At 39.4% G+C, this 27859-nt stretch overlaps 1 protein-coding gene across 1 annotated transcript in view; it reads left to right on the top strand.

The window, feature by feature from the left end:
• Window positions 1-9157: 9157 nt before the first annotated feature.
• The window catches only part of KIAA1107 (KIAA1107 ortholog), an 89912-nt gene continuing 71210 nt past the window's right edge, over window positions 9158-27859 (top strand). The window contains exons 1-4 of the mRNA XM_029230952.1: window positions 9158-9231; window positions 9307-9514; window positions 13079-13273; window positions 22673-22923. Of these exons, the coding sequence (XP_029086785.1) occupies window positions 9366-9514; window positions 13079-13273; window positions 22673-22923 (595 nt within the window). The 5' untranslated portion in view covers window positions 9158-9231; window positions 9307-9365. The remainder of the gene's footprint in view (window positions 9232-9306; window positions 9515-13078; window positions 13274-22672; window positions 22924-27859) is intronic.

Genomic DNA, 27859 nt, shown 5'->3' with positions numbered 1-27859 from the left:
CTCATTTTTACAGAGAAAATACCTCATTAAGAGCTCTACTAGGGCTTCCCTGGTGGTGCAGTGGTTGAGAGTCCGCCTGCCGATGCAGGGGACACGGGTTCGTGCCCCGGTCCGGGAAGATCCCACATACCGCGGAGCGGCTGGGCCCGTGAGCCATGGCCACTGAGCCTGCGCGTCCGGAGCCTGTGCTCCGCAACAGGAGAAGCCACAACAGTGAGAGGCCTGCGTACCCCAAAAACAAAAAAAGAGCTCTACTAGCAATAAATAAATACCTTGTTACCATTATTCTTCTCTCCAAAAAGGATCTGCTGCATAAATGCTTCCTTGCTCTTTCTCAAAGTAGCCCAAATGTTCTTATTGTACAAGACAAAATAAAAATAAACACCTGGAAGATATAGTATTGGGAATACCATTGAAACACTTATATATGGCATAGCTGCCCTTTATTTATTTATTTTTAAGGTATAAAAGTGATTATTTAGAATGGGAAATCATGAGAAAAGAAATGAGAAAAGAAAGCTAATATAATAAACATAGGTTATAAATACAGGAATTCTGATAAATTCTGTTATGTATGACTCTCACCAAAAAGAAAAAGTTTGTGTTTATAGTCGAATGTTTTGCATTACTGAGAACATTTCTTTTGTACTGACTAGGCACCCATGAAACTTCTGCTCACTGCTGTGTACCTCCTTCACTATCCATGTACTTCCAGCATCATTTGCTGTAAGAAATCTTCACATAGTGATGTGACCTTGAGCCCTACCCCTTCATGTCACCTTGTAGGATGAATCAGTGAAGTATTCCTAGAAGCCATTCCTACACCAGGACAGGGAGTAACAACTTATCTAGATGTGGAAGTGATTTTGAACAAATAAATATGCCTTGCTAACCCAAACTACTGTAGCCCCAACTCAGCTTCATTGTGACTGAATCCTCAAAATGCCTACAGCCACTCAACACCACCAGATATGAGGGGATATATGACTAAGGGGGAAGAGTCTTGATCACTTGTAGCCAAAATCTCTTACTTATGCAGACCTTACAAAAACACACCCAAGTAGACACATTCCTAGGGACCCTACTAGACCTTTGCAAGGGCTTGTACAAGTGGGGCCCCTAAAGCTTAAGGGTCATTAGTTAGCTTCCTGGTATTTTGAAAGAGTAGAAAGGAAGAAGAGATAAGAGTGGGAGAAAGGTGAGCAGATGGAAAAAGCTTAAGGAAAGGGAGAGAAAAAATTCAAATATTATTTTGAAATAATTTCCATGCAGTTCTGATCTGAAAAAAGGAGATGGATAAGTGATATTTCATAATCCCCATTGTTTTAGTCCATTCAGGCTGCTATAACAAAAATACCATAGATTGGGTGGCTTAAACAACCAAAACTTATTTCTCACAGTTCTGGAGGCTGCAAGGTCTAAGATCAATGCACTGGCAGATTCAGTGTCTGGTGAGACCCTGCTTCCTAATTCATAGATGTTTTCTCACTGTGGGCTTACCTTGCAGAAGGGGCAGAGGGAGTTCTCTGGGGTCTCTATTTATTTATATATTTTTTTATTTTTTATTTTTGGCTGCTCAGTGCTGCTTGTGGAATCTTAGTTCCCCAACCAGGGATCGAACCTGCACCCTTAGCAGTGAGAGTGCAGAGTCCTAACCACTGGACCACCAGGGAATTCCCTGGGGTCTAATTTATAAGGGTACTAATCCCTTTTATGAGGACTCCACCCTTGAGACCTGGTCATCTCCTAAAGGCCCCACCTCCAAATACCATCACACTGGGGATTAGGTTTCCACATATGAATTTTGGGAGGACACAAATAATTCATTCTGTAACAACCCCCCAGCTTGATAGTCCCATGATAATAATGCATGCATATGTAATTCAAATACAATGATTTTTTAAAGGTAATGGAAATTATTCATTTAACTAAGAGATTTTCACTTAAAAATAGTTACCAAGATGTATCTTTACTCAAACAAGGGTACTATTACTCAAATATTCACTGAAGTTTGAAATTATCTCTAATTAGATAGTGAGCTATACAAAATGTCAGGGTCATTACTTCATTATATTCTACCTTTTAACCTCAAAATGTTAAACACTGCTTTATTTAAACCCTCTTTAATATATAACACTTTTTTATTGAAGTATAGTTGATGTACAATATTATATAAGTTACAAGTGTACAATATAGTGATTCACAATTTTTAAAGGTTATACTCCATTTATAGTTATTGTAAAATATTGGCTATGTTCCCTGTGTTATACAGTATATCCTTGTACCTTATTTTATACATAATAGTGTACCTCTTAATCCCCTACCCCTAACTGCAACCCCCTTCCCTCTCCCCTATGGTAACCATTAGTTCTCTATCTGTAACAGGTAACACTTAAAATAACCTTTTTATTGTAAAGTGCTTACAGTTAAAAACTATACCAAACAAATCCGTAGCTAATAATAATTATTACATATTATATATTATGAATATAATCTGTTTTAAGATAAACACTGTTGCAACTAACTCAGCTCAAGACATTAAAACTTCTCCAGCCACCCTATAAGTTCCTCTATGCCCCCAATCATAATTACAACCTCTTTCTTCCTCCCAAATTTAAACTGCTTTCCTGACTTTTATAGTTTCACTTCTTGTGTTTCTTTACGTTTTTGTTATTTAAATATGCATACTTTGACACTGTGATGGTTCTAATGCGATGACTCTTGGTGGGCTCCTGGATTGGGGCTGGTCACCAGAAATCAACTCATGATTAGAAGTTTGGAATCTTCACCCTTCCATTCTCTAGAGGGTTAGAGGGGCTGGAAATACAGTTAATGATCAGTCAGGCTTATAGGATGAAGCCTCCATAAAAATCTTCAAACTATGGATTTTGGAGAGCTTCTGGGTTGGTGAACACATGGAGGTTCTGGGAGAGTGGCACACCCTGGAGAGGGCATGGAAACTCCATGCCCCTTCCTACATATTGGGTTGGCCAAAAAGTACCTTCGGTTTTTAAGTAAAAATAAAAGACACATTTTTCATTTTTACCAAGAACTTTATTGAACAACATATTCAACCTTCTGCCAGTTTTCTGGCAACTTCATAATTCCATCTTCCCAAAACTTTTTATCTTTTTGAGCAAAGAACTGTTCCAGGTGCCTTTTACAGTCTTCCAGGGAATTGAAATTTTTTCCATTAAGAGAATTTTGTAAAGCCCGAAATAAATGGAAATCTGAAGGTGCAATGTCTGGTGAATACGGCAGATGGATCGGAACTTCCCAGCCAAGCTGTAACAGTTTTTGCCTGATCATCAGAGAAACATGCGGTCTTGGTTATCCTGATGGATTATGCATTTTCTGTTGACTAATTCTGGATGTTTTTGTCGAGTGCTGCTTTCAGTTGGTCTAACTGGGAGCAGTACTTGTTGGAATTAATCGTTTGGTTTTCCAGAAGAAGCTCATAATAGAGGACTCCCTTTCAATCCCACCATATATACATCACCTTCTTTGGATGAAGACCAGTCTTTAGTGTGGTTGGTGGTGGTTCATTTCGCTTGCCCCACGATCTCTTCCTTTCCACATTATTGTACAGTATCCACTTTTCATCACCCGTCACAATTTGTTTTAAAAACGGAACGTTTTTGTTATGTTTCAGTAGAGAATCACATGTGGAAATATGGTCAAGAAGGGTTTATTCGCTTAACTTATGTGGAAACCAAACATCAAAGCGATGAACATAACCAAGGTGGTGCAAATGATTCTCAGTGCTTGATTTGGATATTTTGAGTATGTTGGCTACCTCCCGCGTGGTATAACGATTGTTTTCAATTAATGTCTCGATTTGATCACTGTCAGCTTCAACTGGTCTATCTGACCATGGAGCATCATCCAGCGAGAAATCTCCAGCACGAAACTTCGCAAACCACTTTTTAAAAAAAAATTAATTAATTAATTTATTTATTTTTGGCTGCGTTGGCTCTTCATTGCTGTGCGTAGGCTTTCTCTAGTTGTGTCGAGCGGGAGCTACTCTTCATTGCGGTGAGTGGGCTTCTCATTGCAGTAGCTTCTCTTGTTTCGGAGCACGGGCTCTAGGCACGTGAGCTTCAGTAGTTGTGGTATGTGGGCTCAGTAGTTGTGGCTCGTGGGTTCTAGAGCGCAGGCTCAGTAGTTGTGGTGCACCGGGTTAGCTGCTCCGCGGCATGTGGGATCCTCCCAGGCCAGGGCTCATACCCGTGTCCCCTGCATTGGCAGGTGGATTCTTAACCACTGTGCCACCAGGGAAGTCCCCACAGACCACTTTTGATGTGTTCAGTCAGTCACAGCACCTTCTCCATACACTGCACAATTTTTTTGTGTGTTTCAGTTGCATTTTTACCTTTCTTGAAATAATAAAGCATAATATGCTGAAAATGTTGCTTTTTTTCTTCTATCTTCAATATTAAAATGGCTACACAAAAATTCACCAATTTTGATAGGTCTTTTTTTAAATGCACGCTGATATGACAGCTGTCACATACAATCTAACAAAATTGTTTCAAATGATAAAGACAACTAAGTGCTACTAGAGCCATCTTACAGGAAAAAATGAACAAACCTTTTTGGCCCACCCAATACTTTTCCTCTCTCAACTGGATGCTTACTTGCATCATTTATCGTATCCTTTTATAATAAACAGGCAAACAGTAAGTAAGTCAGTTCCCCTGAGTTCTGTGAGCTGCTCTAGCAAATTAATTGAACCCAAGGATAGGACTGCGGGAACCTTATATTTCTAGATGATTGGTTAGAACCATAGTAACAACCTGGCGTTGCAATTGGCAACTGAAGGAGGAGCAGTCTTGTGGGACTGAGCCTTGAACCTGTTGGATCGGATGCTGTCTCCACATAGATAGTGTCAGAATTGAGTTAAATTGCCTGACATCCATCTGGTGTCACAGAATTGCTAGGTGTGTGTAAACCCCCCCCCCACATTTGGTGTCAGAAATACTGTGAGTGTGACAGTGATGTGAGAGTAAAGGAGATACACAAGAGGAGAAGAGTATTTTCTAAACTTATGCCAACTTGGCTAGGGCATGGTACCCAGATATTTGGTCAGTCATTATTCTAGATGTGAAGGTATTTTTTAGATGAGATTAACATTTAAATGAGTAGACTTTGAGTAAAGCAGATTACCTTCCATAATATGAGTGGGCCTTTGATAAAAGGATAATTTAAATAAGAGAATTAAGCATTTATCCTGCCTTTGCAGTGTGAAATGTATTTCTGGATATCCAGTATTTCTCATTGATGAGGGAAAATTCTTCTTTACAGAAGATTTCCAGCAAATTTCTAGCAAATAAATGTAGAAAGAATGATAGAATTATAAAATCATTTTGTAATCCCTAGTTAATTGATTAAAGTAAGAGTTATCAACAGATAAAACTATCAGATGAAAATTAATGATACATTTTAACAACATTAAAATGGGGATAACCAAAGATTATGTGCCTTCTGACAGGATTCAAAATGAATTACTGCTTGTGGGAGGCAGAATAATGCCTACTCCTCCTGCCCCCAAAGATGTCTATGTCCTAATTCCAGAATCTGTGAATATGTTAGGTTACATGGCAGGGGAATTAAGGTTGCAGATGGAATTAAGGTTGTTAATTAGCTGACCTTAAAAAAAAAGGAGATTATCCTGGATTATCCACTTGGTCCCCAGTAATCACAACAGTTCTTAAAAGAGGGAAGAAGGAAGGAGAAGAAGAGTTCAGAATGATGCAATGTGAGGAGGATTCAACCTGTTAACTTTGAAGTTGGAGAAGCGGAGACGAGAACTGAGGAATGTGGGCAGCCTTGAGAAGCTGGAAAAGGCAAGGAAGCTCTCCCCTCAAGCCTTCAGAAGGGGATGCAGCCCGGCCCAAAGTGGAATTTTAGCCCAGTGAGATCTATGTGGGACTTCCAACCTATAGAATTGAAAGTAAAAATAAGTGTGTTGTTTTTAAGCCACTAAGTTTGTGGTAATTTGTTAAAGCAGCAATAGAAAACTAATATACCACTTATAAAAGTTTTTTTTCACGGGGTTCCCTGGTGGGGAGTGGTTGGGAGTCCGCCTGCCGATGCAGGGGACACGGGTTCGTGCCCCAGTCCGGGAAGATCCCGTATGCCGCAGAGCGGCTGGGCCCGTGAGCCATGGCTGCTGAGCCTTGCTCGTCTGGAGCCTGTGCTCCGCAATGGGAGAGGCCACAATAGAGAGAGGCCCGCGTACCGCAAAAAAAAAAAAAAAGGTTTTTTTGCTAAAAAATTGAAACTGAATATAATCAAGCCTCTAAAAACAGCTTCCATTTACAGAAAATATATGGGATAGATGAGCACAGTGCGTGATGCTACAAAGAAGCAGTCAAATTTAAAATGTGGCATACTCTACAGCTCAAATTGCTCAGGCTTCTGCCACAATGTCAGTGTCATGAAGGAAAATCCAGGAGATTAGAAGAAACTCAGGAGATGTAAGAACCAAAGGTAACCTTGTATCTTGTTTGAAAACCGATTCAAACAAACCAACTGTAAAACATAATTTTTAGGACAGTTGGGAAAATTTTACAGTAGGCTACATAGTAAATGGAATTATTGTCGATTTATAAGGAATACCATTAATGGTTTTGTAATGTTATGTAAGAAAATGTACAGTTTTCAGTGATGCAAACTGAAGTATATAGGAGAAAATGAAATGGTGTCTGGGGCTCTACTTTTAAAATTTTTAGAAGGAAGGGAAGAAGGAAAGAAAGAAAGAAAGGAAGGAAGGAAGGAAGGAAGAGAAAAGAAGAAAGGAAGAAAGAAAGAAAGGATAGAAAGGAGGGAGGGAGGGAGGAAGGGAGGAAGGAAAGAAGGAAGGAAAAAAGAAAGGAAGAAAAGATGAGGAAAGAAAGAAAAACTGATACAACATATATGCCCAAATCTTGATAATTGTTGAATTTTGGTAATGGGTATATCGGGGTTCACTGTACCTCTCTCTTTGTTTCTTTGTATGTTTGAAATGCTTCATTTGAAAACATTTTTAAAGAAAGAAAAAATACATCTAAGAGAATCACTTTTTTTCATGAAATTGTAGTACTTAGATGAGTTTTTTGCCTTCCAAGGCAATTTTACCTAAACTTATATTTCACACATAAGGATCACAGTTAAGGCCAACCCTAAATAAAATTATGGATTTAGCAGTGTTTACCTTCAGAGCTCCTGTTGCTAGCTTCCCAGGACTTTCTAGTGTTCCTGATCATAAAGCCTTTCAGGAAAAAATTTTTGATAATTTCACTCACATTAAGGTGTAAATGATTACAGATATAAATTAATTAAAATAGAAATAATGTTTTAAGTAAAAAATCTCTAATGGTGGAAATGTGAAGCATCAATAAAACTTTTTTTTTTTTTTGCAGTACGCGGGCCTCTCACCACTGTGGCCTCTCCCGCTGTGGAGCACAGGCTCCGGATGCGCAGGCCCAGCGGCCATGGCTCACGGGCCCAGCCGCTCCGTGGCATGTGGGATCCTCCCGGACCGGGGCACGAACCCGCATCCCCTGCATCGGCAGGAGGACTCCCAACCACTGCACCACCAGGGAAGCCCTAAAACTATTTTTTTGTTTTGTTTTTTAAGAGGGTACTTTAATTACTTCACAAAGCTGCCTAAGTTAATTTAAGAGAATTAAATTTACATGGACCAACCACCTCACACCAAAGGGCCCACATCATAAAAAGGTGAGGAACCCAGCAGATGTGACCTCACACCAGAGGGCCCACATCACCAAGGGGATGAGGCACCCAGCAGGAACCACCTCACACCAGAGGGACCACATCACAAAGGGGGGGAACCAGGCGGGAGTGACCTCACACCAGAGGGCCCACAAAAAAAAAAAAAAAAAAAATTTACATGGACCAGAAACCATCTGTCATCCATTCCCAACCAGAGAGTAGCCTAATTTTTGCTTCATCAGCTGATAAAGGGGCATGGTAGAAGTATTACAGGACTTTGGAGGGAAAGAATCTTGTACTGAACTGTCTGGGTTTTAATACCTAGATCACCACTTACTGGCTGTGTGACCTTGACCAAGTTATCTAGCCTCTCATGCCTCAACTTCCTCATCTGTAATTGGGCTCATAGCATTACCAACCTAAATGGTGGTTGTGAGGATTAATTGAGTTAATACATAGAAAGCAGGTAGAGCAGCTTTCTCGCCTAAAAAGCACTCAATAAATATTAACTATCATATTATCTTTGACACTCCTCTTTTTTTTTGGAATGATTAAAAATCAATTATCCAGTATATTCATAACTAAGGTGTCTGAACAATTGAGAAGGTCATTATTTGAAGAAATGGCTACTACTTGGCCAATCTTCTGGTACAATATTCATATATTTTCCAAGCAATTAGTATGTACTTTTTACCTTGTGCAGAGCTTCTGAATGATGCAGAAGGATTGAATCTTCTTCCTTTGGAAGAAGTAATCAAATAAAAAAACAAAAGACTTTTTAAGTAATTTCGCTCCAGCTCTTTTCTCCACACCAAATTTTCAAAATTCTATAGCTCATCAATCCACCCAATTCCTTGCTCAATTAAAGACTCTAGCCCTACAACATTACTTCCTTTCTTCCACCTCATAACTTTTATAGCTTTATATGCAAAGTGGGGGAATATAACTGACATTTCTCTGCTTAAGTCCAAGAGCAGTTATGTGAGCCACTCCCTGGATTAAAAGGGGAAGGGGTCTTCTAGACATTATACCATACCCTTTGCAGGGGGCTCTGGAGTGTTGTAACTCCTGCTGATTTTACGAAGTTCTTCCCGCGCCCCTCACACCCCCAATTTTTCTTGCCCAAAGCAGTAAGTGAAGGAGTGTGACTCGCCGCAGTAAAGGTCTAGTGAACTTGTCTTTCCTGCTAAAAAAAGCGCTGACACCAGGAAGACAAAGTGCTGAAAGGCTGCACTGGTTGATTTGAACTCAGTTCTCGATAAAACATTTATTTAAATGACTGGTTAGCACCAACTGGAAAGCAGAGGGACAGGGATAAAGCGCAGACCTAGTTAGCTCCGCGGAACAATTGGCTCCCTGGGCAGTGCTGCGCGGAGCGCCTGCTGGTGGAGTTAAACAGAGCTACTACGCCTGCGCACACCCCCCCGGGTCACGTGCCGGCGCTGGCCGGGTCTCCGAGATTCTCCGGGACTGAGGTTCGGCAGTCATAAGGGACCGTCAACAAACAGACGAGAGGTATCAGCATTTTCCTTTAGGGGGCGGATTCGGGTAAGAGCAGAGCTTTCAGTATGAAACAACCGTTTCTTCCAGAGGCGGGGAAGTGAGACCCTGTACCGGGCCTGCGCGGCGCCGCCGTACCTTTGTGGAACATGGCCCGCCGTGGGGAGGATAGCGTGGCCCCCGTGGTACTTCTGGAGTCCCCTGGAGTTTGCAGTAAGGGCTTGCAAAGGAAGGGGCCCAGTGAGCGGCGCCGGCTGAAGGCGATGGTGTCGGAGCAGCTCAGCCAGGATCTGCTCAGGTAGGAGGAGGCGGGAACTCAGGCTGCTTCGGTTCTTAAGGGGCCCACCTCCGTACCAGAAACTGTGGCTCCTCGGTTTCTCCATCCCTCCCTGCTTTGTCCTCCTCACCTCAGGCCACTGCAGGACGCTCACTTGTCTCCTCACTACAAAGCGGGTTCTTTCGCCCTTATAACCAATCCAGAGCACCTCGGAGACCACGTACCAGATTCAAGAAGAAAACCAAAATTACCATCATAGTTCTGTGCAGCACCAGTTTATGCCAAAATACTGTAACACGGGTAGGCTTAAGTCTTGAAAGACCCGCTAATATCGGGGTGGATACAGGTTTCGTGGTCCTGAAACTTACACAACTTTTTATAAGCTCAAACAATTCTAAGAAAAATGATACAATTAGATATATATTTTTTATATTTATTTTTTATATTTATTATATATATATATTTTTTATATTTATTAAAAAAATTTTTTTTGAGTATTTAGAATGAGTAAAAATGGATCAGATTACTGGAGCGTTGGAGGTCTGTTTCTTCTGAGCGCTCTTTAAACGATTTAGCAGAAATGCTTTCGTAGAAATACTTCCTGATCGCAACCTGGCTTCCCCTCTCCTCCTAGAATACTCTACAGCCCGCAGCAACTCCCAGCAATTCCCAGTTCCCATGAGGACTGTAGCAAATGGAGAGTTGTTGTGAAGCTTAACTCAGGCTATAGTGAATCCAGGAACGTCATCTCAGTTTATAAAAGAAAATGAAGCTTAGAAATATTCCCTAGCTAGTTTCCATTTCCACCAAAACATTGATTCTTGAACTTTAGTGTGCATCAGAATCACCTGGAGAGCTTAGATTTACTGAGACCCAGACCTTAATTCTGATACAGTTGGCCTGGGATGGGGCGTGAGATTTTTGCATTTCTAGCAAGGTCCCAGGTGATGCTGCTGGCCTGGGTCACACTTTGAGAACTATTGAACTAGTGTAAACATAATTACTATTAATAACAGTTGTGCAGCATTCTACATTTAAAAAGTGCTTACTGTTGCCCACACTTAAGGCTCCACCAGTTATAAACTGAACTTTATAAAGCAAAAAAATTTCCTTTTAATTTGGGCCTGTCTATGAGAGATTCTGCCTTGTCTCCACCACTGGGGGAATTGATGTACAACATTAAAAAAAAATGAGAGTGAAGTTGTTCTGTTTCTAGGATGAATCTCTAAGGATGAGGAACTCCTCTTCAGTGGCTCTATTCTTCTGGCTGTATTGTGAGCCTTGAAGTGTCATGAATTTAAAGAAGATAATACATCTAATTTATATAAAGAAAATGAGGTCATAAGTATAGTAGGTGAACAATTTATCCTCATCCTAGCAGCAATGAAAGGATAGGATCCTGAAGTCCCAAGTCACCCAGCCATACTCTTCTACAAACTCCTTGAGTGCAGATACAATGCTTTAGGCCCCTTTATGTCCCCAGTGCTTCATACATGGTACATGCTCAGTAAATTTTTAGTGAGAATTGGGTTTAATCAGCAGTCTAAAATGCTTTAGATAGGTGAATACAGTAGGTGACAGAGAAATAAGATGGAAAGAAGCTGGGCCTTGACACCACTGAGCCTTTGCTCCAGCCTATCCTTCCTCTAGAGTTTATTATGAGATGAGCCAATAAAACCCTCCTTAATGTTTAAGCAGGTCCGAGTCAGATATTGTTACTTGTAACAGATAACAAGATATGCTTATAACTGATACAGGTAGTTTTATAAAATAAAAAGCACTGTATTTTCACATTAACATTTTTTAAAACATTAACTTTTTTTTTATTTGACGAATACTCATGAGCATCTATTATGAACAAGGCAGATTCCCTAGTGACAGTTGTATGGCTACCAGCTGCAATGCTTGTTTATTCACTTGGGGAGAAGTGGGGGATGGGTAGAAGGTGGGTGGGAAGGAGGAATAAATGGTGTATTTGTGTTTGTACAATTTGAGTTTTTATTAATGTTTGGGAGACCAATACATTCTTGTATAACTTTAACAATCGCTTATGAAATAATTTATTGATTAAAATATTGACTAAAATGCATCTATTCGCTCATTGTTTCCAAGGTTCTGAAAGCCTTGTGCTCTGAAGCATTTGTTTTGTTTAGGGTAAAATACAGCCAAATCCAAGAAAGCAGATATTAAGCTCTTGCTGTCTAATGAAGGTACAGTTTTTGCCTTTGGAGTGTTCATTGTCTGAATATAATATATTTTAGTTATATTAAAATAATATAATTTTATTATTATAAAAATAATAATGATACAGTGACAGAAGTGCTGTGATAGAGGTATGTACGGAGGGATCAGAGGAAGGAGCCATTAACTGGGTCTTGGGGGAGTGAGTGTCAGTGGCAACATTCTAAGCTTTCACTGTAATGGATATCTTTATCCATACTTGGACCTCCTGTAGTGTACTAGTGTGATTGCCAGTTATATCCTGCAATACAGAAGTCCTCTGAGAATACGTAACTTGCTGATGATAATGTTATACTATATGAAGTACTATTTAACATTTACAGAGCAGAAATATATAGTTACCACACAGAAAAAGCATTGTGACAGTTTCTATTATGATGCTGATTTCTGTTCTTCTATCACCTTACATGTGAGCTTTACCATAACTATGTCCTAACATTAGTAAAGGGATTTGAATGGGCTTTCCTCGAGTCCATCGTTTTAATAATAGATTAGAGCATAGTTCTATATTTTGTGGGGTGGGCAATGGAAAAGGGCTTAAATGTCACATTCTTGATAGCCAAGCCTGCATTTCAGACTTGGTATTTAACAGTAGTCAAAGTACAGCGTACCAGTTTCTAGACTGGATTGTCTATTATTGCGTGTGGTTTGCTGGTGGTGTTGACTGTTTACTTTTTTGGCTTCAGTTTTAGTAAGATTTTAAAAAATTGATTCAGTAGTCAACAATCACATTACTTTGTGTTCTCTTTCCAAAATAAATCTAAAGTACATACATTATAAAGGAAAATCAACATAAGTAGCAGGAGATAAATTTTATTGGTAGAAGGAATTAAAAGGAAAAGATATTTTTTGAAAAAATAGTCTTACTCTTTTAGTGTAATTACCTTTGTTTTCATTATAAATTTTAGAAAATTGCCTTCTAAACCAATGTTAGACAATGTTCTTTGGATGAACTGAGAATAAACTCATTTTCATACTAACTTTATTTTGTTATCTCTGTATTTTTAGTTTATGTGTTTTTTAAAAAATTTTTTTCGGTACGCGGGCCTCTCACTGTTGTGGCCTCTCCCGTTGCGGAGCACAGGCTCCGGACGCGCAGGGTCAGCGGCCATGGCTCACAGGCCCAGCCGCTCCGCGGCATGTGGGATCTTCCCGGACCGGGGCACGAACCCGTGTCCCCTGCATCGGCAGGCAGACTCTCAACCACTGCGCCACCAGGGAAGCCCTATCTGTTATTTTTAAAGCTTATTTTATAAAAATGGGCATATTATATATTAACTGTGTATAATTAATTAGTTTAATTAATTAACTAATTAAACTATGGCTCCTTTTTATTCCTTATAGGCTTCTAAGAGAAGAAGTCCATACAGATGTTACTTTCTCAATAGGTTGTACTTTGTTCAAAGCACACAAAGCAGTCCTTTTAGCAAGGGTTCCTGATTTCTATTTTCATACTGTTGGACATACAAATAACTTAACAAATCATGAACCTGTTGCTGTGGAGAACTTTGAAGCTTCAGAATTTAGAATATTTTTACAGTAAGTGCTTTCTTCATCTTTTTTTCTCTTATATTTAAATCTAGTATGTAATTGCTTATTTTTTAAACATATGTGTGTGTGTTTATTCCATGTATTTTCATATCTATTTTATAACCTTCTAACTTAAATTCCATATTATCTCAGTAATTAGTGTTAGTAGAGGCTAAGTATTAGTATTAGAGTCTTTGAGGCTTAGTATTAGGAGAGGCTAATTTCTGCTTGAGATTGATCCTGAGAGAGGAGAAATATATCTGCTTTAGAGAACTGTCTATTCACATCCTTTGTCCATTTTTCAATTGGATTATTTGTCTTTATATCATTGAGTTATAGGAGATCTTTATGTATTCTGGATATTAGGTTCTTATCAGACATATGATCTGCAAACATTTTCTCCCAATCGGTGGGTTGTCTTCACTTTCTTGATGGTGTCATTTATAACACAAAAGTTTTAGATTTTTTAATGTAGCCTAGTTTATCTAATTTTCTTTTGTCACTTGTACTCCTGCTATTGTAGATAAGAAACCATTGCCTATTCTAGGGTCACAAAGAGTTATTCTTATACTTTCTTCTATGAATTTTTTGGGTTTATGCTTTTAACTCTTATATTTAGGTCTGTGATCCATTTTGAGTTAGTTTTGTTGTATAATGTAAGGAAGGGGACCGACTTTATTCTTTTGTGTGTGAATATCTAGTTGTCCCAGTACTATTTTTGGAGAGACTATTCCTTCTCCATTGGATTGTCTGTACAGCCTTGTTGAAAATCAGTTGCCCATTGCTATGGACTGAATTGTTTCCCTTGAAAATTCGTATGTTGAAGCTTTACTTCCTAATGTGATGCTCTTTGGAGATTGTGCCTTTGGGAAGTAAATTAGCTTTAGATGGGACCTCATGATAGGAATAGTGCCCTTATAAGAAGAGACACCAGAGAGCTCGTTCTCTCTCTTTCTCTGCCATGTGAGGGTACAGTGAGAAGGTGACTGACTGCAAGCCACGAAGAGAGTTCTTACCAGAACCCCACCATGATGGCATCTGATCTTGATGTCCAGCCTCCAGAACTGTAAGAAATAAAATTCTGTTGTTTAAGCCACCAGTCTATGATTTTTGTTGTGGCAGCCCAAGCTGACTAATACACACATAAACATTAGGGTTTATTTCTGGTCTCTAAATTCTTTTCCATTGGTCTGTATGTCTGTCCTTAATGCCAGTGCCAATTATCATTTTAACTTTTATGAGAAATCAGAGTTGGATTTTTGTGTTTTTATGTCCTGAATCCTAGGTATTTTTTAGATGCTAGTCTTTTAGTTATTTGCTGCCATACTTTTTGCCTATAATCAAAATCATGTTGACTTTAATGTTGAAAATTCTTTTTGGATAATTAAACTTTAAGTATATGTGTGTGATTTGGTGTATTTTTCTTCATTTTATGCTCTGACAGTTGCTTGAATGATCTGTTTTTATTATTTCAGAGTTTCTTATATGAAGCTCCAATAAGCATAAACAGAAAAATGGGTAACCTTGGCTTCCTCTGTTTGTAAGAACAGTATGACATACTATAATTCAAACAAATACTTTAAGTGCAATTTAGAAAATCATTATCATTTTCCAGTATAGATCATAATAGGTTCATCACTGAGTTCCAACCATCAATTTTAAAATACACACTTTTGTTTTTCTAGTAGGTGGTATAGTGGCTTTGTTGTAGAGTAGGCTCTGTGGTCAAGCCAGGTCTACCATTTCTAACTGAGTGAACTTGGACTGATCACTTACATTAGTTTCCTCACCTGAAAAATGGACATACCTCATAGCATTGTTGTGAGGGTTAAATTAGATGCTTATGAAGCACTTAGCACAGTGACCTGAGATATAGTAAACACTGAATACATTATAAGTATTATTCATAGTAGTAGCCCATTGATATTATACATTTCTCCAGCTATTGAGTGTATGTTTAGAAAAAGACGCTTGGGAAAAGTCAAATTTTTATATATTAGAGAAAGAGAAATTACATTAATGTTGTCCTTTATTTGTTGTCTTTAAAAGTATTAGAAAAAAAGATTGAATGAGAGACAGTATGGTAGAGTGGAGGAAGCACTGGACTTGGCAACAAGACAGAGATATGCCTTCTGGCTGTGCATTACCTTGTTTTATGATTTCTTTGAGCCTTAATTTTCTCATATTTAGAACAAGGACGTTGGAGTAAATGGCTTTGTGCTTCCTAGCACTTCACAGTCCTCTGTTTTAAGCACTTAATCACATTCTGTTTTGTGTTAGGTTAGTGAAATATGTCTGTGGTTATGTAAGCTCCTTGAGATTAGATCATCTCATCGATGTGAGCATTCCCAGTGTTATCTCATCAGTGTCTTGCGTATAGAAAGTGCTTGTGATATACCTCCCCCTTTTTTAAAAGGCAGATCATATTGAAATTTCTCTGTGTTAATATAAAGCATAAGGAGAGGATTATAATGTGGAGTATTGAGATAACATTTTTTAGTAAAAATTCTGATAACATAGATTTAAAAATTTTTATTGTATGAAATGCAGTCCTTATAAGTATCTTCAACACGCATCCTTCTCTTTAAATAACCAATAAAGATTCTGAAGTATTCTGCCATATTGCTACTTATTGTAGGGTCCTTTGCTATGCACTTAAGTTAGCGTAGTAAGTACAGTCTTCGAAGAAATTTTTTATGTACCGTGTCTTCAGATATGGCTCAAATGATTGGCACTGGAAAGTAGTTCCTGCTTTATGACCTCATGATTAAAATTCAATAAAAATCTTTGATTTCCTAAGACTTACCACATTATAGTTGTGTGTGCATGTTTGTGTGTGTGTGTGTGTGCATGTGTGTGTGTAAAGGAAGGAAAAAAGGGAAGACCTTTAAATTTTCAATTTAACATCAATAACTGGGAAATGCTAGTATAAAATGTCAATCAAGTAAACACATAGAACAGCAGCACAGTATAAAAGATTCCATGTCCCCTACAGCTTTCTCAGGTGGTGGCTATTTTCTCTCCCACATCCCTTACACTAGTAGGGCTGAAGTGGGTGGAATAGGTGTCTTGTAATATTAACTATATATATATGTAACTTGGCATCTGGGGCCTCACTAACTGGGGAGAAACTGCCCCTTCCAGAGTTAGCTGATTCCCTGAGCATGCCTTTGATATGCAAACCAAGTAATCCTGAATCCATTCCTACACCCACCTCTTCTGTCTGTTTCTTATACTCTAGAAGGCAACACTCTTCTTCCCTAATCATCCCAGAGCCAGGTACCAGACAACTAAAGACCACCTTTATAGCACAGAGCCCCCTCTCCCCCAAATTACTTAAACTATTTAATCCTAAACTTGCTCAGCTGCTTACCTTGCCACCCATTCCTTCCCACAAAAACCACTTTTGCCTATGCTTTGCCCTCCCTGTTTTGTCTCTAAATAGACCCTGTTGCATCCCCATGTGGCCCTACCTGGCATGGTATTCCCCGTTCCTCTTGTGAACTGTAAGTTGTAAACTGTCTATTCACTGGTAATCATCTCCTGATCAGTTGGCCTCACCATACCTGAATAAACCTAAATTCCCAGGTAGCTTTTTTATTGTTGCCACATGGCTTGCAGGATCTTAGTACCCCAACCAGGGATTGAACCTAGGCCACAGCAGTGAAAGCCCAGAGTCCTAACCAGTAGGCCACCAGGGAACTCCCCCCAGGTACATTTTAAAACACTTGTGAACTTCATTACTGCCTCTAGACCTTTCTCCCTCCCTTCTTCCTAAACCCCCTATCTTTGAATCTCATCTTACCAATCTGTACCGCTGGTCAGTCATCCATAGACCCCTCCAGGTCAGTCCTCTTCATTCCTCAAAGAAATTGACTATTGTCAGTTTCTCTAATAACTTAGTTCTTGGTAATTGTAATTGCCATACCCATTAGCAGTCACTTTCCACTCTCTCCTCCCCCCACTTCCTGGCAACCAATAATCTGCTTTCTATCATTATGGTTTTGCCTATTCTGGGCATTTCATGTAAATGGATTTTTATAGTATATGGCCTTTTATATGTGGGTTTTTAAACTGGGTGTGATGTTTTCAAGGTTCATCCATGTTGTGTTGTTTATCAATACTTTGTTCCTTTTTATGGCTGAATATTTCATTGTGTGATGGATCAAGGGTTGCCAAGACCATTCCCAGGTTTGATGATTCACTAGGAGGACTCATAAGACTCAGCATATAGTTATACTCTAGCCTCTGATTTATTACAAAGGAAGCAAAGGGAAAAGGTACATGGGGGTGAAATCCATGGGAAACAGGACACAAGCTTCCAAGGGTCCTCTCCCAGTGGAGCCACACAGGCCTTGTTTAGTTTTCCTACAATGAGTTATGACAGCAACTCTGTAATGTTGCCAACCAGGGGGGCTCATTACAGGTTCAATGCCCAGAGTTTTTACCGGGAGTTGGTCTCCTGCCTGATGTGTACCCATATTCCAGGCTCCTAGAAGGAAAGCATGTGTTCAGCTTAAACCATATTATTTGTATAAACAATGCACAAGCTAACAACAGCTGAGCCACCCTTGTCATTTAGAGAATGCTAGGAACACTGTTGAAATAATGTTCCCAGATACCAGCCAAGGACAGCTCTTACAATCAAGTCTTTCAAAAGATAGCAGTCCCACCTGTGTTAACTCTTTTCTGTACATATGGATATAAATTGTGTTTATGCATTCATCAGTTGATATACATTTCAGTTGTTCTGACCTTCTGGCAGTTATAAATAATTCTACTACAAACATTCATGTACAAGTTTTTGTGTGAACATATGCTTTCAATTCTCTTGTGTTATGTACCTAGGAGTCGAATTGCTGGGTCATATGTTAAACGTTTTGAGGAACTGCCAGACTCTTCCAAACTGGCTACACCATTTTACATTCCTACCAGCATGTATGAGGATTCCAGTTTCTCTGTGTTCTTGACAACACTTGTTATTGTGTCTTTTTGATTATAGGTACCCTAGTGGGTGTGAAGCAGTAACTCATTGTGGTTTTGATTTGCATTCTTCTGATGGACAGTGATGTCGAATATCTTTTCATGTGCATATTGGTTGTTTGTATATCTTCTTCGGAGAACTATCTGTTCGCATTCTTTGCCCAGTTTGAAATAGGGTTATTTGTCTTTACACTATTGAGTTTTGTAAATTCTTTTTTTTTTTTTTTAATAAATTTATTTATTTACTTTTGGGTGTGTTGGGTCTTCATTTCTGTGTGAGGGCTTTCTCTAGTTGCAGCGAGCGGGGGCCACGCTTCAACGCAGTGCGAGGCCCTCTCACTGTTGCGGCCTCTCGTTGCGGAGCACAGGCTACAGACGCGCAGGCTCAGTAGTTGTGGCTCACGGACCTAGTTGCTCCGCAGCATGTGGGATCTTCCCAAACCAGGGCTCGAACCCGTGTCCCCTGCATTGGCAGGCAGATTCTCAACCACTGCGCCACCAGGGAAGCCTCTGGAAATTATATATTCTAGATATGAGTCTCTTATCAGATATATGATTTGCAAACATTTCTCCCATTTTGTGGGTCGTCTTTTAACTTTCTTGATGGTATCCTTGAAAACACAAAAGTTTTTAATCTCTATGACTTCCATTTTATTTTTTCTTCTATAACTTGTGCTTTTAGTGTCATATCTAAGAAACCATTGCCTAATCCAAGGTCACAATTACTTATCCTGTGTCTACCTTTTTAGTTCTTACATTTAGAGCTTTGACCTATTTTGAGTTAATTTCTGTATATAGTGTGAGGCTAGGGTCCAACATTGTTCTTTCACATTTGGATATCTAGTTGTCCCAGTACCATTTTTTTTTTTTTTTTTTAGATAGGTAAGAAGTGGATTTATTTAGAGAGATACACAGATACATTCCATATACAAAATGTGGTCTGTCTCAAAAGGCGAGAGTGGCCCTGGGAGGAACACACTCCACAGACAGAGTGTGGGCCGTCTCAGAAGGTGAGAGGCCCAGCACTGTTTTGTTTTGTTTTTGTTGTTTTGTTTTTTGCGGTACACGGGCCTCTCACTGTTGTGGCCTCTCCCGTTGCGGAGCACAGGCTCCGGACGCGCAGGCTCAGCAGCCATGGCTCACGGGCCCAGCCGCTCCGCGGCATGTGGCATCTTCCTGGACCGGGGCACGAACCCGTGTCCCCTGCATCGGCAGGTGGACTCTCAAGCACTGTGCCAACCAGGGAAGCCCCCCAGCACTGTTTTGTTTTTTTGTTTTTTGGTTTTTTTGCGGTACGCGGGCCTCTCACTGCTGTGGCCTCTCCCGTTGCGGAGCACAGGCTCCGGACGTGCAGGCCCAGCGGCCATGGCTCACGGGCGCAGCCGCTCCGCAGCACGTGGGATCCTCCCAGACCGAGGCACGAACCCGTGTCCCCCGCATCGGCAGGCGGACTCTCAACCACTGCGCCACCAGAGAAGCCCCCTCAGCACTGTTTTTTGAAGAGACTTTTCTTGTCCCATTGGATTCTCTGAATACCTGTAAAGGAAAAACACCCTCCTGTGTGTCTCCTTTACTCTTAATATTCTGTTCATTGAGTACTTTACTTCTGACACTTGTGGTCACCAAATTCGCAGGAGTTTTTCCCCACACCAAGCAATTCTGAGGTTCTCCAGATGCCAGCTGGGTGTCCTACAGATTTAACTCAGTTCTGACACTATTTACCTGGAGATTGTTACCTGTGCCTCAGGTTGTTGCCTGCGCTTCTGATCAACTGGCTATAAATGTAGATTCCTATGACCCCTTCCTCAGGTTCAATTAATCTGCTAGAGCAGCTCACAGGACTTAGGAAAACTTTTTACTTACCATATTACTGGTTTATTATAAAAGGAAACAATTCAGGAACAGCCAGATAGAAGTGATGCATAGGGCAAGGGATGTGGGAAGGAGCTTCCAAGCCCTCTCTGGGTTCACTACTCTCCCAGCACCTCCATGTGTCCACCAACCCAGAGGCTCACTGAAACCCATCCTTTAGGGTTTTCATGCAGGCTTCATTACATAGGCATGATTGTTTAAATCATTGACTGTTGGTGATTAATTCAACCTCTCCCCTCTCCAAAGGTGGAGGGGAGAGCTGAAAGTTCCAACCTTCAAAGCACTTGGTTGGTTCTCCAGGCAACAAGCCCCTATTTTTAGGAGCTTTCAAAAAGTCACCAACTTCACTAATGTAAACTCTGGTGTGGTTGAAAGGGGCTTGCTATGAATAACAAAAGACATTCATTTCACCTTTATCCTTCTGGAGCTATTTCAGGACCTGGGAACAAAACTTAAGTAGTATAATAAAAGATGTTCTGTGGTTTTTACATAGGAAATTAGAAGGGTTTTAGAAGCTACGTGCTGGGAATAGTGGACAAAGACCAAATATATAGTTCATATTATAAATCACAATATCACAACACCCCTGTTGAAAATCAGTTGCCTATAAATCTATATTCTAGACACTCAGTTCTATTCCACTGATCTATATGTCTATCCTTATACCAGTACCACACAGTATTGATGGCTATAGCTTTGTAGGAAGCTTAGAATTCAGAAAGTGTGAATCTTACAACTTGGTTCTGTGTAAAGATTGTTTTGGCTATTCTGGCATTTCTATTTGACTTTGAGGGTTGGCTTGTCAATTTCTGCAGAAAACTAGCTGAATTTTGATAGCTGTTGCACTGAATCTGCAGATTAATTCAGAGAGTATTGCCATTTTTACAATATTAAGTCATCTGGAATGTGTTTCCATTTATTTAATTGCTTTCAGCATTGTTTTGTAGCTTTCAGGATATGTCTTGCACTTTTTGTGAAATACATTCCTAAGTATTTTATTTTCTTGATGCTGTTGTAAATTGAATTATTTTCTAATTTCATTTTGGATTGTTCATTGCTAGTGATTTTTGCATATGGATCTTGTACTTTGCAACCTTGCAGAACTTGTTTAACAAATAGTTTTTGGGTGAATTTCCAAGGATTTTCTATTCACATGTTTGCCATTTGTAAATGAAGATAGCTTTACTTATTCCTTTCCAATCCAGCTTATTTCTTTTTCTTGCTTAATTGCCCTGGCTAGAATCTCCAGTTAAATGTTGAATAGAAGTGGTAAGAGCAGACAGACATCCTTACTGATCTTAGGAAGAAAGCTTTCAGTCTTTTACTGTTAAGTCTGACGTTAGCTGTGAGTTTTTCATAGATCTTCTTTATCAGGTTGAGGATGTTTCCCTCTACTGTATTGTTGGTTTGCTGAGTGTTTTATTATGACAGGGTGTTGGATTTTGTCAAATGCTTTTTTTTTTTTTTTTTTGCATCAGCTAAGTTGATCATGTAGTTTTTGTCCTATTGATGGTGTCTTAGTCCATTTGGGCTGCTATAACAAGACACTGCAGACTGGGTGACTTATAAACCACAGAAATCTATTTCTCATAGTTCTGGATGCTGGAAATCCAAGATCAGAGTGCCAGCATGGTAGGGTTCTGGAGAAGGCCCTATTTTAGGTTGCAGACTGCTGACTTCTCATTGTTCCCTCACATGGTGGAAGAAGGTGAGGGATCTCTTTGGAGCTGCTTTTAATAAGGGCACTAATCCCATTCATGAGGACTCCACCTAATCATCTCCCAAAGGCCCCACCTACTAATATCATCACATTGGGAATTGGCTTTCAACGTATGATTTTAGGGGACACAAACATTCAGGCTATAGCATATGGTATATAATATTGATTTTCATCTGTTTAACTGCCCTTGAATTCCTGAAATAAAGCCCAGTTGGTCATGATGTATAATTCTTTTTATAGGTTGCTGGATTCACTTTGCTATGATTTTGTTGAAGATTTTTTTCTCTATATTAGTAAGGAATATTGGTCTGTAGTTTTCTCTTCTTGTGATGTCTTTGTCTGCTTTTGTGTCAGGATAATACTGGCTTCACATAATGAATTGGGAAGTGTTCCATCTTATATCTTTTGGAAAAGTTTGTGAAGGATTGGCATTAATTCTTCTTTAAATTTGATAGAGTTCAACAGTGAAGCCACCTGGTCCTGTGTTTTTCCTTGTGAGAAGTTTTTGATTACTAATTCAATCTCTTTACTTGTTATTTGTCTATTCAGATACCCTGTTTCTTCTTAAATCAAGTTTGGTTAGTGTGTATCCTTCCTAGGAATTGTCCCTTTCATTTAGGTTATATAATTTGTTGGCATTATATATTCCTTTTTAACATTAAAAATTTTTATAGACTACTTTTCAAACTTTCTGTTATTTTAGATTGATCTTTCCTCTAGTTAGTCCAGATTAGAAAGGTTTTAAAACTATATAGCCGTTATCTATGAAAGCAGCATGCTGGAAAACTAGCTTTTAAGAATCACTGACATTTATTTTACATTTTGTCTTTTAGGATTGTATACTCATCAAACAGAAACATAAAAAACTATGAAGAGGAAATTCTCAGGAAAAAGATAGTGGAGAGTGGAGTACCACAAAAGAAATGTGACTTCAGTGTTGGAAAGTGTACTGACAATGATGGAAGGTCATCTGTAGGTAAAAGGTCATCTGATCATTCTTTTATGAAGCATGAAATTCCAGAAGATAACAATAAAGAGGACATTCCAGAAGATAACAACAAAGAGGACAATTTAATTTCCATTGGTGAGGTATTTTTTATGGATTTTTATAAAATTTTATAGTCATGAAAGTAATTATATTCTGATGCAATTAGAGAAAAATATACTTCACAAATCAGCTCTACTGATAACTTTTTATAAGTAAATGAAATAAAAGTAAATGAAAGTCAATATAATAAAAATAAATGAAAGTAAATTATGGGTAAATGGAAATAATAATATGGTCAACTCCCAGTTTTCCTAAGTAATTAGAGATGGGGTTATTATTAAAAAATACACACATAATTCATAATTCTCCTTTTAAGCCTCCATATATTGTCATCCTTATTCTAATCTACACCAATAAAAGCTTTAGCAGACTATAGAATCAATTCTGTTATAACACAATATATGCATTCCTTAAAAAACACCATGCAACACAAAAATCACCAATACATTTTGTCATGACACAAAATCACTGAAACTTTTGTCGTGACACATTTTTAAAAGATAGGAACCTAATAAAAATGGTTAGCTAGTTTTACCCATGTTAAATGGTTCAGAAATGCGTAAGTACTACAATAAATGTGGCATTTGACCTTGAAAAACACCTCTAGTTTGTTTGTATAAGTGGGTGTCAGAAGGATTGCAGCTTGTGAATTGTTGTGAATTGGTGGAAGGAGGTTGTCAAGGATATAGATATATATATAGTAGATATTCTAACAGTAAACTCGAGACCCCTGGATCAGAGAACAGACTGTTTGTTACTTACAGAGCATCTCAGCACCACTTCCCAACCCTCAGTCCCCATGAGGCTATGTGGTGAGGGCCTGATGTTACCTGTCCTGCACGTGCAGTGGGATTGCACCATAGGAGGGGAACACCAACATTATGAGACTTTTATAGGCTGCTGGCAGATCTGCCCATCTTCCTCTGCAGAGAGAGAGACACCTTTACTTTGGAAGGTAAATAAATCTTCTCTGGTTAGGATAAGGTAGCTCCTGTACCCTAGAGTATAAGGAAATGGTTTTGAGGGGAGGGTAGTCTGAATCTTTCTGGAGCATCACATTATCTCTGACTTCTAAGACATGTTTGTTGTTTAACCATCCTTTATCCAAATTTGTCAGTGCTCTGCTCAGAAAGGCCAGACCATACAGAAGCACAAAAATATTCGTAGAAAATGGTCTCCCAGAAGTTGCTATCTGAAATCAGATAGAAGTTTGTAACACCAGAAATGGGTAGGTGTGGGTGAACTGAGGTATCTGGTATATGTTTTAGGTGTTTGTGTATGTTTTGTGTATTCTTACAGGGCTGAGTTCAGCTTGGTGCAGTTCTTTGCATTGACCTAGTGTTTCTCATGGATTAGCTTGCACCTAAGAGGGAAAAATCAAGAGCACAGTGTCAGAGAAGACAAAGGAAGTTTCAAGGAGGGTGGCATTGACAGTATGCAATACTGCAAAGGAGTTAATAAGATGTGGACAAGCAAGTGTAAGATGTGGACAAGCAAGTGTCTGGTAAACCAGTCAACACGGAGGTTTCCATGGAGTGATGGAGAAAGTAGATGAAGGCAAGGGGTTGAGGGGTAAATGAGCTCTATTCACTTATACTCAAAACTTGTTTGGCCACTTTAATAGGCTGCTGTGGGACCATGCAGAGCTCTAGACTATAGGCAGGAAAAATGGGTATCAAATACCAGCTCTGCCAACTGCTCTAACTATGTGGCCTTGGGAAAGTCCCTTACACTCTCTGAGTCTTAGAGTCCTCATCTATAAAATCAGTCTGTAACCACTTACTTCTTAGGACTGAGACTAAATGAGATAATTAAAAAATATGAATAGATCTACCTCAAGCCTAGAACAGGCATACATGCATGTATTCATTCATTCACCATAATGAGATACGGTGAACATACATAAAAGAAATCTAACTAAGCTTAAATCAGTTTGTTTTTACTGTTGTTGCACTAAACACCAGTAATAAAACTCTTTAGTTAACAGATACTTTCAAATACATCCAATTCTACTATAACACTTGTTTTCAAAACATGAGTTTGATCCAACACAATTGACATATTAGGGAACAATTTGGGCATAATGGGACTTTTTCCTTTCCTTCCCTCTTGGTCACTCCTCAGTCTCCTTCACTGGAACTTCCTCTTTCTGCCCCTTAAATAATTGGTATTCTCCAATTTTTTTTTTTTTTTTAACTTTGTATCTAAGCACTGACTAGACATATCTGTCTAAATATACCTTAAATATCTCAAAATTTAACTTGTGTCAAACTGACCTAGTCATCCGCTTTCTCAACCTGCTCTTTTCTTAAATACTGTATCAGTGTGAATTATATTACCATCTTTCTCCTCAGTTACTTTTTACCCTTCATTCGATTCATGATCATGTCTCATGCTGATTTGTCTCCTAAATATTCTTAAATACTTCTCTTCTTTATCCTCCTGCCATTTCTTTATTTCAGGAATTTGCTATTTTCCTTGAGAATTTGAACCCCAGCTGGTCACCAGGCCTCTCGTTGTGCCACCCTCCATCTCTATTGTACAGAACAACGGCCATCAATTGCAAGTGTGGTCATGGCACTTCCCTTATTAAAATCCTGCAGTAGTCTCACACAGCCTTAATATAAATCCCAGCTTCTTTCCCGTGGTGCAAGGGGATGTTGGGAACTGACTCCTGCCTAGAACACTGCTGCCTCCTGTCTTCACAACCCCTCATACCCCCTGAGCTCTATTCTTACTGACTTACTTGGCATTTCCTCCTAAGGAAGTATATTTTGCCACTTCTGTTCTTTTGCACTTGCTGTTTATTCCTGAAATGCTATTCTAATCATTACATTGAGTATCAACTTTGTGCTAGTTTTGAAGATTTGATAGTGAACAAAACAGATAGTGTTCCTATTTTGCAGTTTAGTAGGAGGTACAGTCAGGTAAGTTACGTACCAAGTGTGATAAGGACACAGATAGGGCACGTGTAACCTAGGCTTAGGCCTTCAGAGAAAGCTACATGGAGGGAGTGATATCTGAATTGAATCCTGAAGGAAAAAGCAGAAGTTAACCAGGCATAGAGTTTAGGGGAGAAGTGTTCCAGGCAAAGGAAACAACATGGCTGGAGGCAAAGAGAACCAGGCACATAGCAAATTTGGAAAACCAGAAATGGTTTGTTGTGGGTGTAGGGTAGAGTAGGGGACAGGAATGGTCAAAGTAAGGGATGAACCTGGATATATAAGCAAAAGCCAGATAATGAAAGCCTTCTATGAAGGATGACTTTATAGTCTATGGTCCAAACTAGGATTCTTTTGAGAGAGTGAAAGATGAAAAATTATTATTGCTGTTGATAATTATTCTGGGGCAAGAGGCATTAATTGGACTGCCCCAGGCAAACCAAAAGATGTGGTCACCTTACTCATAAGCTATTTTAAGGAGTTTAGGTGGTACTATTTTGCAGGCTTAAGGACTATGAACAGAGCAAATTTAAGGTAGAGTGGAATGATGACTTCAGGTTGTGGAACAGTTTTGGGTTTCTGTGATTGTGTTTTTGTTTTTCTGGGTACCACTTCTGACACCAAATGTGTGTGGTTTTTTCCACATAACAACCAATTCTCCTAGCATCAAATGGGCATGCAACAGTTCAGTTCTGACAGTTAACTATCCAGAGTTAGCACAGACCCCACAGGTTAAGGACTTAGTCCTACAATATTACCCCCACTTCAACACAAGTGGAGTGCTTAGGCTACTGTAGGGGAGAAAAGAGCTCCTTCTACCCTCTTAGGTTCTGTGACTGGCCTACGAATTTAACTGAAGTAAGACAGATTAACACAAGGGGGAAAAATGGTTTTCATTACTTTCTTTTGTACTAGGAGTTTCACAAAGAAAGGAGATTCAAGAAGGTGGCCGGATGATTGAGGCTTATATGTCATTTTAGGCTAAATGAAAGAAAGGACTTTTGGGCTACTAGGTGGTGGAGGCAAGTTATGGGAAGATGAGGGGAGAAAATGTATGGTGAATAAGGATTGTCTTGTTATGCAAATAAGAGTCAAGTGATGAGAATAGTAAGGAGGTATCTTTACAAATGGAAATTTCCTTTACAAAAGGGAAAATTTGTACTTTTATTTTTAGGCAGTTAGGGGGATGTAAATAGCTTTTCCTGCATCTGCTCCTTCTCAAGTACCTTTAGCTCAAAATAATCCTCATGCCAAAGTGGCATGTTTTGGGGTGACATATTCCGGCGCTTTTTACTACCCAGGCTTGTGGCCAGTGACTACAAATTCAGGAGTTCCCATGACCATCCTCCTCCAAGGTTCAATAATTTGCTAGAATGACTCACAGAACTCAGGAACACATTTCTCTTATGTTTATGTGTTTATCATAAAAGATACAATTTAGGAACAGCGAAATGGAAAAGATGCATAGGGTGAGGTATGGGGTGGGGTGGGCAAGGACAGTGTACAGAATAAATTCCATGCCCCCTCAGGGTGCGCCATCTTTCTGTTACCAAGTCCAAGCTCACTCGGCTTGCCGCATGACAGGCCAATAAATCAGAGACGAGGTGTTGAGGCAAGGAATATGACTTTATTTGGAAAGTTGGCAGACCGGGAAGATGGCATACTAAAGTCTCAAAATAACCATCTTATCGGGGTTTGGATGCCAGTTTCTTTTATAGCACAGAGAGGGGGAGGAGATGAGGAAGTAAAGTAAAAAGGCCATAAGTTTTGCAAATATCCCCTGGAATGGCCAGCCTCAGGGAGGGGATGTGTTAATTTCTTCTTTCTTGCAGCCATCCACCGGGTGGACAGGGTCCGGATGTTTCCCTGAACAAAGGCACTTTGGTTTAACATTCAGGCAGAGGGGCAGGGTTCCCTGAGGCAGGCCATTATGTATAGACAGTATCCTTTTAGTGAACAAAGGCAGTGGGAAGCAAGGGTTAAAGTCAAAGAAACATCCAATATGTAGTCAGATTTGGTTCTTCCCTGTT

Source organism: Monodon monoceros, unplaced genomic scaffold (genome assembly GCF_005190385.1).
Source record: "Monodon monoceros isolate NGI ecotype Baffin Bay Population unplaced genomic scaffold, NGI_Narwhal_1 Super_Scaffold_18, whole genome shotgun sequence".
NCBI classification, from domain to species: domain Eukaryota; kingdom Metazoa; phylum Chordata; class Mammalia; order Artiodactyla; family Monodontidae; genus Monodon; species Monodon monoceros.
This window is presented reverse-complemented; position numbering and strand designations above follow the sequence as displayed.